The 15,308-nt window shown below is 36.5% G+C and overlaps 1 protein-coding gene across 5 annotated transcripts in view; it reads right to left on the minus strand.

Annotated features, from left to right (window-relative positions):
* The window catches only part of LMBR1 (limb development membrane protein 1), a 175,560-nt gene that overhangs the window by 123,575 nt on the left and 36,677 nt on the right, over nucleotides 1-15,308 (minus strand). For all 5 annotated transcript variants that reach the window (XM_029233650.1, XM_029233647.1, XM_029233646.1 and 2 more), the window contains one exon: nucleotides 767-870. In XM_029233650.1, the coding sequence (XP_029089483.1) occupies nucleotides 767-870 (104 nt within the window). The remainder of the gene's footprint in view (nucleotides 1-766; nucleotides 871-15,308) is intronic.

A 15,308-nucleotide genomic window follows, 5' to 3' on the forward strand; every position in this document is an offset into this window, starting at 1 on the left:
CATCTTCTAAAATAAAAAGCCAGTTTTCTCAATGTACGTTTGACCGCCATACCCAACCATCCATTCTGATCTCAGTACATTCACTAAATATGAAACCAACCATCTATCACAATATGAATATGAATAACCATACCTAAAAATTAGAAAGGTACAATGTGTCTATAAACTGTAACACTAGAACTCATTCTGTCAGGTTTAAAAGTCACCCCAAAAGTACTAACTACTGAAATCTTCACATTATATTCCAAGCTTTTATAGCAAACAGCTCCACAAGCTATAAATGGAAATGCTGTTCCCTTCACTTTAAAATGCTCTATTCAAGGACAGAGGGAGTTACTACCACTGACAAGGTCTGGATTAACTGTTTAAGATGCTCTTGCAGACTGTCCTGTTTTGCCCACTTCTCATGCTCCCACATTCACCTAATATCAGTAAGTCACGGGATCCTGGGAATAAGAAAGGAATAATAGCTATTGTATCAGGTTTATTCATTCTACAAAAGAACACTCCACCAACTTTGCACATAGTATAAAATCATTCAAAGGTCAAAAGATGACTTCCTCCCTGTAGACATGTAAAATAATTCAATATGTAACATTGTTACCACTATTGTAAAAACATTATTAATATTAACAAGACATTATTATTAATTAAACTTCTTACATTCCAGTAAAATGATTGTTTAAACCTACTTTTTTCTAGTTCAACATGAATGATATTTATTTCTTCATTTAAGAAATTTAATTCTAAAACATGATTCACTTACCCTTTTCAGGCCAGCAAAACCTTCTGATTCCAGAAAGAAAAAGGCAAAGGGCATCAACACAAATAGACAAAGGTTGGAAAAGAGAGAAGCAAGGTTCCACAAACCTGCGAGAAGGGTAACAAGACAAGAAGGATGAGTTTAGATACTGACAATCTTGTCAAAGACAATTACTGTGCTAAATTGTAATATCAGTCAAAGCTCTGTACTTTTTAATAGTAAAAATAAACATAAACAAATGACCTAAACTTAGAAATCAGAAAAATAATTACATATTTCTATAAAATTTTTATAACTTTGTAACTTGTAACTATTGGGAAAAGCCAATACAGAAACCAATAATTTTTCCTCATGCTCTAAAATAAATTCACTAAACATATGACATATGCAGAGATCCAAAGACACAGCCTCTTCAGACATATCGGCACCTGAATATTTAAATTAGAGCCAGTAGCATTTATCGAGCACTTAATAAATGCCAGATACTCTACTAAACATTTTACATGAATAATCTTGTTTAATTTAAGCCTCATAAAAACCTGAAATGTAATAATTAGCATTTATTGAGCCCTTATGTGCCAAGCACTATTCTAAGTGATTTACAGATATTATACAAACTCATTTACTCTTCACAGCAATCACCCAAAATGACAGAGGCTGCTTATATAAAACCTGCCACGGCTGCAGAGCCTGCAAGTAGCTGCACTAATTCCTGGGATTTTTAAAAACCACTACATCGTAGAAGTTTTAGTAAGCAACTCCAAGTGGTAAAGAAAATGTAAGAGGGGCAAGCAAGCTCACATCACCTTTTTCCTTTCTGGCACATTCTGCACTCATAAAGTCACAATAAAAAGCAACTTAGATGACAATAAGACTAGATTTTTAAAAATACAGAACTTTAGGTATGTCACTGGGATAATATTTGGACCAACATCTCACTTTTTATAGGTAAAACACTTAACTTTAAAACTGATGGCTACAATCTTCATTAAAATTTACAAAATCAAGAATCAAAGATAAAAATTATGCTAAATATAAATTCAATGTACTACATACAATTACGATCCAATGCTTCTGAAAACAGGCAACTCATGTTCTTTCAACACCCTTATTTACAAGGCACTGTTCCACGCACTGGAGATGTAGTAACAACAGAGCACAAACCTCTGCCCTCACAGAGCTTCCTTTCTAGACACATGGAGACTACACACTGAGCTCCCAGGGAACCAAGGAAACTAGTTCTCAACTGCCTTAGTTACAAATTAACATATGTGTTTCATAACTACCCTAAATCCTTTTTGGAACAGCATGGAATACAAACAAAAAGAATGAATGCAGGGCTTCCCTGGTGGCGCCGTGGTTGAGAGTCCGCCTGCCGATGCAGGGGACGCGGGTTCGTGCCCCAGTCCGGGAGGATCCCACATGCCGCGGAGCGGCTAGGCCCGTGAGCCATGGCCATTGAGCCTGCGCGTCCGGAGCCTGTGCTCCACAACGGGAGAGGCCACAACAGTGAGAGGCCCGCGTACCGCAAAAAAAAAATAAATAAATAAAAATAGAAAATGTTCTAAAATACTTTTCAGTCTCTAAAAAAAGGATGCTAAACATCTTAACCCTTTTCTTCATTCAAAGGGGTTATAATTACAGCCAATTGTTGTATCGTGTTAATAACCAGGAAGAACACACAGGATGGTGGCCAAATGCACACACGGGACTTTCACACAGACCTGGGTTCGAGCCCCGTCTGCACTTCCATGTGACAACACTTCTAAGCCACAGGTTCTTCATCTATACAATGAGGCTGAGGATCATGTCTGTAGGTGGTGCTGAGAATTCAGTGAAATAATACATAAACAACCATCATCACGCCTGTCACAAAATAAGCACTTAATGACTTTTTGCTTTTAATAACAGTAACACCTCCAGAGGCTACCAACACACAGTGCTAATTAGCCCCTGTACCAAAGTACCATACTTTCTGAGAACCCATGTTCACTTTGCAGAAAATCACGACACATATAAAAAGTAAAAATATTAGTTTCTAAAATATTTGTTGAGTTATATAATTGATATAAACTACAAATTGTACAGTTTCATAAAATGTGGCAGTTATGTCACCATAACCAACATAATATATCCATCACCCCCAAGTTTCCTCACACCATTTTATAACCAGCGTCTCCTGCCACTCCCTATCCCACCCCATTCTCCATCAGCCAGATTCTACACTTTATAAAAGACTGTATTTTCTAAAATTTTCTATAAATGGTAAGTGTAGTATGTACTCCTGTTTTTGTCTGGCTTCTGTCACCTAGCACAATTCTTCTGAGATTTTTCAACACTGTGGCAGTATCAGTAGTCTATCCCTTTGTGTCAGACTGAATCCAGTTACTGCACTGCATCCATCCATAGGCAAACTGCTATCTGGGTTGTGGCTCTCACAACTAAAGCTGTTATAAACACTCACATGAGTCTTCGTATGGACACAGGCTTTCGTGTCGTTGGGGTAAATATGTGGGCATGCAATGTCTGGGTCATATAGTAGGTGTACGTTTAACATTTTAAGAAACCGCCAAAATGTTTTCCAAAGTGGGTGTATAATTTCACATTCCTACCAGCAGAATTCAAATCTCAGCCACATTTTGACAAAAAATGGTATAGGCAGTCTTTTCAGTTTCAGCCATTCTAATAGGTGTACAGTGGTATTTCATTACTGCTTTAATTTGCACTTCCCCAATGAATAATGACGTGAACATCTTCTCATGAACTTATGTGCCATCCATTTACACCTTCTTTGCTAAAATGTCTCTTCAAATCTGTTGCCCATTGTTTCACTGGGTTGTCTGTTTACTTACTGAGTATACTTTATATACTCTAAATACAAGTCTTTTATCAGGCATATGATTTACAGATATTTTCTCCTACTTTGTGAATTGTTTTTTCATCCTCTTAACAGTATCTTTCAAAGAACAAAATTTCTTAATGTTGACGAAGTCCAAGTTATCAATGTTTTCTTTACGGATCATGCTTTAGCTATCTTACCCAAGAAATTATGGTCTAGTCCAGTGTCAAAGACTTTCTCCTACATTTCCTTTTTACAAGTGTTACAGTTTTAGGATTTACATTTAGATCTACGATTCTTTCAAATTACTTTCTGTATATGGAGCCAGATACGGATTTAAGTTCATTTTTTACCTACGATTATCCAATTGCTCCAGTACCATTTGTTGAAAATAGCCTTTTCCGCCAAATAGCCGTTGCACCTTTGTTAAAAATAAATTTACAATATGTTTGGATATATTCCTGGACTCTCTATTCTGTTGAGTTTCTCTATCTTCCCACTAATGCATACAGCACAGTATCGATTACTATGGCCTTAAAATAATCTTTGAGTTGGGTAGTCAGTCCTCCAATTTTGTTCTCTTTCAAAGTTGTTTTGGCTAATATAAGTCGTTTGAAGTCCCATCTAAGATCTTAGATCAGCTTTTCAATTTCTACAAAAAACTCATCCTGGTATTTTGACTAAGATTGTGTTGAATCTATAGATCAATTTGGGGAGAACTAACATCTCTACAGGACTGTCTTCTAATCTATGAACACGGCACTTCTCTCCATTTATCACAGTATGCTTTAATTTTCCTCAGCAGTGTTTCCTAGTTTACAGTATACAGGTCTCGCACATCCTTAAGCATTTCATATTTTTGATTCTACTGTATATAAACGGCACTGGTTTTTATATCAATTTCCAGTTATCCATCGCTAGCATACAGAAATGCAATGGAGTTTTATATATTGATCTTGTATCTTTGCAACCTTGCAAAATTCACTTATTAGTTCTAATAGCTTTCCTATAATAGATTCCATCAGAATTTCTATATAGTTATATAATCTGTTAACAGAGACAGTTTTACTTTTTCCTTTCCAATCTCAATGTCCTTTATTCTTTAAAAATCACCAGAACCATGTTGAATAGAAGTGGTAAGAGGGGATCTCAGGAAAAAAAGCATTCAGCTTTTCACTATTAAGTATGATGTTACCTGTAGGGTTTTCACAGATGCTCTTTATTAGGATGAGGGAACTTCCTTTCATGCCTAATTTGCTGAGAGATTTTATCAGGAATGGACATTGAATTTTGTCATATGCTTTTTCTGTGTATATTATGATGACCATATGAATTTTCTTTTTTAGTATGTGCATATGGTAAATTAAATTCATTGATTTTGTCAAAAGTCATGATGTATTACCCTTATTTATTGTTATATTTGATTTGCTAAAATTTTGTTTAAAATTTATGCATCTATATTCATGAGGGATATTCCTCAATAGTATTCATGTATGTCTGTCTGGTTTTCTATCAGGGTAATGCTGGCCTCAGACTTAGGAAGTATTCCCTCATTTTCAATTTTCTTAAAAAGTCTGTGTAGAATTGGCATTATTTCTTCCTTAAATATTTGGGAGGACTGAAAATGAAGTCTTCTTAGCCTAGAGTTTTGTGAGAATGTTTGCAACATTTCCACAATGTCTGAGAGGGTTTCAGTGGTTTTTGCCTTTCAAGGAATTTTTCCATTTCTCTAAGTTCTTGAATTTATTGGCATAAAGGTGTTCATAATATGCACTATATGCTTTTAACAGCTGTAGAATCTGTAGTCATATCACATCTCTCATTCCTGACATTGATAACTGGTATCTTTTTTTTTCTGATCAATCTGGCTAAAGCCTTATCAATATTATTGATCCTCTCATTGATTTTCTCTACATTTTCTGTTTTTTATTTTGTTCCTTTCTCCTCTCATCTTTTTTTATTTCCCATCCTCTTACTTTGGGATTCATTTGCTCTCCTTTTTCTAGTTTCTTATGGTGGAAGCTGTAGGAATTAAGATCTTTTTTTCTTTTCTAAAATAGGTATCTTTGTGCTATAAATTTTGGAATGTTTTATTTTCATTTTCATTGAGTTCAAAGTACTTTCAAATTTCCCTTTTGATTTCTTCTCTGACCTAAGAGTTATTGTGAAGTATGTTATTTAGATACCAAATACTTGAGGGATTTTCTAGATATGCTGCTGTCACTGATTTCCCATCTAACTTCACTGTTGTTAGACAGCGTATCTTATATGACTTAAAATATTGAGACTTGTTTCATGGCACAGAATATGGTTTTCTTGGTAAATGTTCCCAGAGTACTTGAAAAGAATGTGTATTTCACTATTGTTGGGCTGAGTGTTCCATAAATACAAATTAGGCCAAGTTAGTTAAGTGTTAAAAATCCTTAATTTTTTCCTGGCTACTTGTTCTATCAATTACTGAAAAGGGGATAGTGATATGTCTGAATTGTGATTTTGACTATTAATCCTTTCATTTCTGTAAGTTTTTGCTTCATGTATTTAATAAATAGGTATTTTTTAGGTAGATAGGTAGATAATAGGTAACGTTTATTACTACGTTCTTTTGATGAATGAACCCCTTCATCATTACGAAATGATCTTCTTTATGCCTGATAACATTCCTTACCCTTTTCTGATAATAATATACCTATACCATCTTCCTTTTCATTAGAATTAGTATAGTAAATCTTTTTGCTCCTATTGCTGTTAACCTATGTGTGTGTTTACATTTAAAGTGAGTTTCTTATAGGGAGCATATACTTGGCTTTCTTTTTTATTCAATCTGATAATCTCTGCCTTTTAATTGGAATGTTTAGACCACTGATGTTTATTGATATGATCAGGCTTCAGTATATCAATTTGCTCTTTGTCTTCTACTTGCCCCATTGTTCTGTCTTCTCTTTGCCTTCTTTTTCTGTGACCCTTTGGATTAACTATTGTTATGACTCCATTCTATTTCTTTTGTTTGCTTACTGACTGTATCTCCTCTTTGAGCTACTCTAGGGTTGTTTGGGGTTTATCATATACACCTTTAACTCATCATAATCTGCCTTCAAGAGGTACTACAAGGGCTTCCCTGGTGGCGCAGTTGTTGAGAGTCCTTCTGCCGATGCAGGGGACATGGGTTCGTGCCCTGGTCCGGGAGGATCCCACATGCCGCGGAGAGGCTGGGTCCGTGAGCCATGGCCGCTGAGCCTGCGCGTCTGGAGCCTGTGCTCCGCGACGGGAGAGGCCACAACAGTGAGAGGCCCGCGTACCAGGAGGGAAAAAAAAAAAGAGGTACTACAATACTTCATGTACAGCCTAAGAACCTTACAACAGTCTATTGCCATTTCTTTCCTCCTGCCCTTGCATTATTGTTGTCATGCGCTTTTACTTGCACATTATAAAACTCACAATTTACTGTTACTATTTTTTATTTAAAGAGCCAATTCTCTTTTAATAAGATTTATATGATATAGAAATACTCTTTTATATTTACCCTCAAATTCGCCACTTCTAGTGATCTTCGTTCTGTTTCACATATCCAGATTTCTATCTTCTACCAATTTGCCTCTGCCTAAAGGATGTCCCTTATTTTTGGTAGTATAGGTCTGTGGTGATGAACTTTCACCTTTTGTATATCTGACACTGTCTGTATTTTGACTTTGTTTTGGAAAAATATTTTCACTGGATATAGAACTAGGTTGGTGGGGCTTTCTTTTTTTGGTACTTTAAAGATGTTGCTACCCTGCCATCTGGCTTGCATTTTTTTCCCACAAGAAATATGCTGGAATTCGCATCATTGCTCTTCTGTACTTTATGTCTTTTTCTCTGAATGCTTTTACGATTTCGCCGTATCACTGGTTTTGACCAATCTGATGATGTATCTTGGCAGGTCTCCTGTCACTAGGGTTAGTTGAGCTTCTTGGATAAGAGGGTTTACAGTTTTCATCTAATCTTGAAATATTTCTGCCATCCGTTTTTCAAATATTTTTCTTAACCCTCTGTCTTTTAGGAACATCAATTATATCACTGATGCCCTGGTCAGTTTTTCAGTCATTTTTTTGTTTCTTTTTTAGACTGTTTTCTATTGCTATGCCTCAGAGTTCACTAATCTCTTCTGCAAAAATATCTAATTTGCTTTTATCCCATCCAATATATTTTCATGTCAGGTATTACAGGTCTCATCTCTAGAAGTTTATTTGGTTCTTTTTTTACATCTTTTATGTCTCAATATGTTCAGTTATGTTCAGTCTTTCCTCCAGCTTCTGGAACATATGAAATACTTACAAGAAATGTTTCAATGCTCTTGTCTACTGATTCTGAATCTGCGGCAACTGTTAAGTTTTGACTGATTGTTCTCTTCATTATGGGCTGTATTTTCCTGCTTTGTACTCAGCTGGTCTCATGGTAGGCAGAGTGAACCCCCAAAGATATCCATGCCTTAATCCCTGGAATTGTTATACAGTATATTAGTGAATATGTTACAAGGTATATTAGTTTTCTGGGGCTTCTGTAACAAAGTACCACAAACTGGGTGCCTTCAAACAACAGAAATTTATTCTCTCACAGTTGTGGAGGCTAGAAGTCCACAATCAAGGTGCCAGCAGGACCATACTCCTTCTGGAGGTTCTAGGGAAGAATCCTTCCTTAGAGGTGGCTGCCTGTAACATGTGGCATTCCTGGGCTTGTAGATTCATCACTCCAATCTCTGTCTTTGTTCACATTCCTCCCCTGTATATGTCTCTGTTTTATCTTCTTATGAGGATACTAGTTATTGGACTAGGGTCCACCCTGATCCATTATGACCTTATTTTACTAATTATATCAGCAAAGATATTATTTCCAAATAAGGTTGCGTTCTGAGGTTCTAAATGGACACAAATTTGGGGAAAACACTTTTCAACCCAACATACATGGCAAAAAAGGATGCTGCAGATACAATTAAGGCTATGGACCTTAATAAAGAGAGAGGGGGAAACCATCTTGGATTAGCCAGGTGGGTACAACCTAACGAAAGGAGCCCTTAAAAGCAGAGAATTTTCTCTAAGAGGAGTCAGAGATGCAGCAGAAGGGTAAGACAGGGAGGAACTTGACACAACTTTGCTGGAGGGGGCATCACATGGAAAACCTGAGAAAAGAGGGAGACAGCCTACAGGGCAAAGATTGGCACCTGACTAACAGCTAGCAAGGAAATGGGGGCCTCAGCCTTACAACCACAAAGAACCAAATTCAGCCAACAACCTGAATGAACTTCGCAGCAAATTCTTCCCCAGAGCCTCCAATAAAGAAAACAAATCTGTGAAAACCTTAATTTCAGCCCATGAGACCCTAAGCTGAGGGCCTTTTGTTTGTTTGCCAAAAAGAGAACATCAGTTTCATAAGATTTTACTAAGGGAAATGTTTAAACTGAGAATATGACAGCCCATTAATTCTACCCATCTGTGTAAAACGAAATGCTCAGTTGAGCTTCTGACCAGTTTGTAAGACACTTAAACAGAACTAACACTTCTACATTTGTTTATATTTTTGTGTACATGTACACCCAAGCCTTACGATACCAAAACATCTTTCAAATACAGAAAGGTTTTAACAAATCCAACTTCAATAAAATATTAAATGTATTAGTGCACAACAAGGGATTCACACTGTGAAGACGTGGCAGCAGATGTCTAAGCGAGGGGCACTTTATGTCTGATCAGCCTGGGTTTGCAACTATCAGCTATACGTGACCTGGAAAAGGGACTTCAACTCTGTCATCCTGTTTCCTCATGTATAAAATGGGCTATAACATAACTCATAGATCATGTGTGAACAGAAGAGAAATAACATACCAAAATGTTAAATTAATGTCAGTGCCTCTCCCCGCCCTGTCTCAACATCATGCAAATGGTCCAAAACCCTGTAAAACTCCAATGCACATCAGCAATCAGACCAGATAGACAAAAAAGTGATATGAGTTACAGCTAAAATTAGATCTCAGCCCTTTCCTTAAAGAATGATTCTCATTAATTACACCAAAAAAAACTTACATAACAACAATCTGTATACTTATATGACATGAAAAATATATGAGAACAACAATGACAAAAAATAGGCACAGAAAATAAATTGCAAAGAAATATACCAAATGATTAACAGTGTGAATGTAGTGGAATTACGGATGATTTTTTCTTCCCACTGGCCTACATATTCTAAGTTTTCTATAAGGAGCACATAAAGACACAAATTTAAACTCCCTTGTGAAACTCAAAATCCTTCACCTCACTATGTCATATAACTTCCCCACAAAATGCCTAAGAAAAGGCAGAGAACGGCAAAGCTTAATTGAGGTGGAGATGCTAGCTGGGCCCCTCATCAGCCACAGACCTCAGCCTATTTATTTTCTAGCCGCACTAAGCACAATTCATATTCTAGCCTCTGCAAAATCACAAATTATCGCTATCGTGTGGCAGGGGGCTTCAAACATTGCTCTCAAATAGTTGCAACCATGAATACGAACCCCTGAATGCTTCATTATAATTTTATAATTGGAGGAAAAAAATTTACTTAGGTTTTGAAATTTGAAACAATCAATTATCATCCATGGTAAAAAACAGGCTTTATTATTGTTATTGAGCTCTAAATATACATACTTCCAGAATTTATCTTTCTAATCATATGTGTCCCTTTCATGTAGTGAAAAATACAAATTCAAATCCTTCTCTGGAAATAAAAAGTTAAAAGACGGAAGTCTGCCTTAGGCAAAAGATCACAAATCAGTAAACGTATCTATTCTGACTAACCAACCTACTTAAAATGAAGATAGTTATGAAAATTTATATAAAGAAATCTTTATCAACAGATATTATCAAGCAGCAATCTGCTGAACAAGTGAAGAAAATGATCAGGATGATCACAAGGATTCTAAATAACGACTCATTTAAGTTTGCAATGAAATTAGATACCTTCTTTTATATACTGAACTTTATATATAATACATACAATTTAAAATTTTTTTTGATTTTCCCCACTACCCTTTTTCCAGGAGATTCAACATTACTGCTGATGGTCTTATCAACCACAATTGCAAAAAGAGATGTAATCTCCACCATATTTACTTTTGCAAGAAAAATTCACTTAACACAAAGAATCTGAGAGTTAACATACTACGTAACAGTATAATCATCTATGCAAATAACCAGCTTTTTTTCAGTCTAAATAATTCAATGCAAAAAATTAAGTTTTATTAGCCAGAATATGTGTGAAAGCTTCAGACTCAGCTTATGCTAATTTAATTATCAAGTTTGCAACATATAAGTTAAAGTTACTATGAGAAGAACATTTAATATATAGAAAAATAATAAAGCTACTGTACACTCCTAAGTTGCCATTTTATTCTTGGAAACTGTGTAAAACTTAGTAAGTTTCCAGCATTTTGCAAACATACATCAGACATACACACATAAATATCCCTTAAGAATATTCTACAATTTTGATAAAACATTCCAAAATTAAAAATTAGAGCTAATACACATAAATACATACTACCACCACTTTTATTGTATTATATATTATTAATTTGTAAAATAAAAAGAAATGTTAGCTAAATTTCTCTACTTCAGAAAGCTAAAATTATGTGCTCTCCGACATGGTAGTAGAACCCTAAAAATTCAGAAACCTTGTAGTTTATCTAAATCAGTTTCAATGACAATCTTTTTGAAAGATATTCAATGTCTATCCCCAAAAGAGGTATGTAAACTTAAAAGTTATTTAATAATCCCAGAATAATTCGTCTAAAACCCAAGCAAACCCAACTGAATTGCCAGATCACCAATGGATGCATTACCTTCTAGCTCCATCTGCTGGAGTCACAAAATATTTCAATACAATATACAACACTAACTAGGAAGCAAATAATCTATCACTTTTTAACCACACAGACAAAAAACTTCATGAACTTAAATAAGAAAATTAATCCAAGTTCAGCCATATTCAATAATTTCCAAAATAACAAAACTAAGTTAAAACCAATATTTCACTGGAATTAAGGATCTAATCCAATTGTCAAAAAGTGACATATAATTTTAAAAATGCTATTAAGAAAGCATAAGCTTTAAAGGAAAGACTGCAAGTTTGCTTTTGAATAGTGAGTATTGTGAGAACTTCAGAATTAAAATAGCTTTTGGTTATGCATTTAGAAGGGAAAAAAACCAAAAAGAACGATTTTAGCAATAAGCTATTAAATTTTTTAAGTTTTTTCTTATAACAAAAAAGTAGTACACATCTACTATAGAAATAGTATACAAGGCAAGCGCCAAAACAAACTTCGTTTATAAATATAAATTTTTTATATCATATAATCCCACCACCCAGAGAAAAACATTTTTTTCGACATTTTTCTATATCAACAAATACTCATCTACATCATCATCATCATCTATGATGGTCTAAAAAGCGTTCCACTGTCTGGATCGACCAAAATTTAATTAAGCAAATCTCCTACGTAGACTGTTCTTTATTTTTACTATTATAAACAATAAATATGCAGTAACTATACTGATGCACATTATAACAAATCACTGAACTATTGAGACCAATTAACTAGAAATTGTTAGTAACATTTAATTAACAATGGTACCTTAAAATATCATAAGAACTGACTTTTGATTTAATATTTATACATAAGTAAACATAATATTTGTTTTTCATTTTTTTAAGTTTAATTGCTTATAATCTAAAAGTTTGAATTTTCTGACCTTCTGTGGGACTTGAAAATGTAATAAAACAAAGATGGATTTTGTACTGTCCCTTCATCATGTCCAAAACAGCATATTGGCTATTCATGTTGACGAATCAAAATAAAGCACACATACCTTGCAAAGTCAAGTCAGATTCACTGTGGTTATCTTTTAACAGGCTGAATCTTGAAACGGGCAATCATGTTCTAAATGTGTGTTTCTGTCTGGTCACAAGTGAGTATGGATAGCTTAGCGAAAACTGGGCCCCACTGAGAGAAAATACCTCAAAAACTGAAGAATTATTTCCTTATTTTATTTAAGGCTACAACTTAATTATACCCCAAGATGTATCGATGTTTCCTTTTTATGTTAATTTTAAACTCACATACATAAAATTACCATTTTAAAGTGAATAATTCAGTGGCATTAGTGCATTCGCAATGTTGTGCAACCACTACCTTTATCTAGTTCCAAAACATTCTCATCACTCAAAAAGGAAAACCCATTAAGCAGGTGAATCATGATTTTTTAATTTATGGAACTAAAGAGTTCCATATGTTTTTAACAGTAGTCAAGATACAGAAAGTGAATACAAAGAGATACTTTCTTTTTCCTGTCAATTTTTTATGCTTTTTCTATTTTAATTCTAATAATAAATTATAATAATAAAAATAACAATACAAATTTTAGCCATCATTTTAATTTGCCATATCTGCCCCTTTTGTATCATCCTATAATAAACTATATTATTATTTATTAATGTAATGTATTAATTCTAGCCCAGAGAAGTGAAGTGGCATTCCAAGGTAATATAGTTAACACATAACATTTCAAACACATGTCCAAGATCCAAACACTGTACTTAAGCCAAACTGAATATATTTACACATACCAAAGCATTATTGACACATATTTTAGCATCTAATCCTCATGTGAGTCACACATTAACGGCACAATCGTTCCATATTGATAATTTTTAGAATAAGCCATTAAATTGCTTTTCAAAGTAAGTCTACTTTTACCAAAGTATTCCTAATGATACAATTAATAACTATTACTCATCCAATCAATGAATCGTTATTGAACATTTTCAGTGTGCAAGAACTGGGACAGGTGCCTCATGGGAGATTAAGAGAATTTAAGACATGTTCCCAGTCCTCAAAGACTTTAGCACAAATTCACAAAACATATCTGGCTCTGAACTGACACTATCTCCAGGGGACCCAAAACATCACCCCAGTCAGAGCAGGGGCTTGTGGAGGTCAGGTGGTCAGGAGAGTTTCAGCTCAGGTCTCACATGTCTCACAGTGGGTCCCTGAACCTGTTCTGTGGTTCTTTCCCCAGCTCTGGAATGCACAATTGGAATGGATACGCTCAAAAGCAGGCAGAATCCCCACAATGGTTCCCTGACCTGTGGAGAAAGGGCTATTATAGTAAGAAAGGCCAAACAGAGGCCACTAGAACTGCCTCTAACTAGGAAAATAGTAACCAAAAGAAATCCCACATTCCTGAAGGTAATGCAGGGATTAGTGCAGCCATCAAGGACTTGAAAGATGAGGGGTAGTGATTCCCACATCCCCAAGAAAGACGGATCCTGAAGAATGACAGTGGATTCTCGTAAGCGTGACCAGGTGGTGACTCTAATTGTAGCTGCCGTAGCAGACTTGGTTTCGTTGCTAGGGTAAATGAACACATCTCCTGGTACCTGGTATGCGGCTACTGATGTGACAAACGCTTTTTTTTCTCCATCCCTGTCCATAAGGCCCACCAGAAGCATTTTGCTTCCAGCTGGCAAGGCAAGCAATACACCTTCACTGTCCTAACTCAGGGATATACCACCCCTCTGGACCTATGTCACAATTTAGTTTGCAGGGATCTTGATCACCATTCCCTTCCAGAAGATTGCACGTCGCTCCACTACACTGATGACAGTATGCTAATGAGACCGAGTGAGTGAGAAGTAGCCACCACTCTAATCGGTAAGACATTTTCATATCAGAGGGTGGGAAATAAATCTAACAAAAATTCAGGAGCCTTCTATTTCAGTGAATTTTCTAGGGGTCCAGTGGTGTGGGCCATGTCAAGATATTCCTTCTAAGGACTGCTGCATCTGGCCTCTCCTACAACCAAAACAGAGGCACAATGCTCAGTGGGCTTCTTTGAATTTGGGAGGCAACATATTCCTCACTTGGTTGTGTTATTCTAGCCCATTTACTGAGTGACCCAAAAAGCTGCTGGTTTTGAGTGGGGCCCAGAACAAGAGAAGGCTTTGCAGCTCTGCAGCTCCAGGCAGCTCTGCAAGCTGCTCCGCCCTTGGCCTTATGATCCAGCAGATCCAATGGTGCGGAAGCATCGGCAGCAGAGAGTGTGCAGTTTGGAGCCTTCGGCAGCCCCCAGAGGTGAATCACAGCAAAGCCTCTTAGGATTTCGGAGCAAAGCCCTGCCATCCCCTGCAGATAACTACCTTCCTTCTGAGAAACAGCTATTGGTTTGCTGTTGGGCCTTAGCAGAGGCTTGACCATGGTCCACCAAGCTACCATGCGACCTGAGCTGCCCATCATGAGATGGTGTTATCTTTATCCGGCCCACCAAGCCATAATGTGGGCGTGCACAGCAACATCCCAAAGTCAGATGGAGGTGGTGTATACATGATCACACCCAAGCGGGCCCGCAGGCACAAGTAAGTCACATGAAGAAGTGCCCCAGATGCCCACGGTCCCCATTCCTGCTGCTCTGCTTTATCTCCCCTGGCCTCGTGGGGATTCCTCCGGATCAGCTGGCAGAGGAAGAGAAGTCTGGGCCTGACTCACAGACGGTTCTGCACAATATGCAGACACCGCCCCCAAGTGGACAGCTGCAGCACTACAGCCCTCCTTGGGACATCTCCAAAGGACAGTGGTGAACGGGAATCCTCCCGGTGGACAGGACTTTGGGTAGTGTACCTGACTGTTCACTCTGCTTGGAA

This window comes from Monodon monoceros, unplaced genomic scaffold (assembly GCF_005190385.1).
Source record: "Monodon monoceros isolate NGI ecotype Baffin Bay Population unplaced genomic scaffold, NGI_Narwhal_1 Super_Scaffold_2, whole genome shotgun sequence".
Taxonomy (NCBI): domain Eukaryota; kingdom Metazoa; phylum Chordata; class Mammalia; order Artiodactyla; family Monodontidae; genus Monodon; species Monodon monoceros.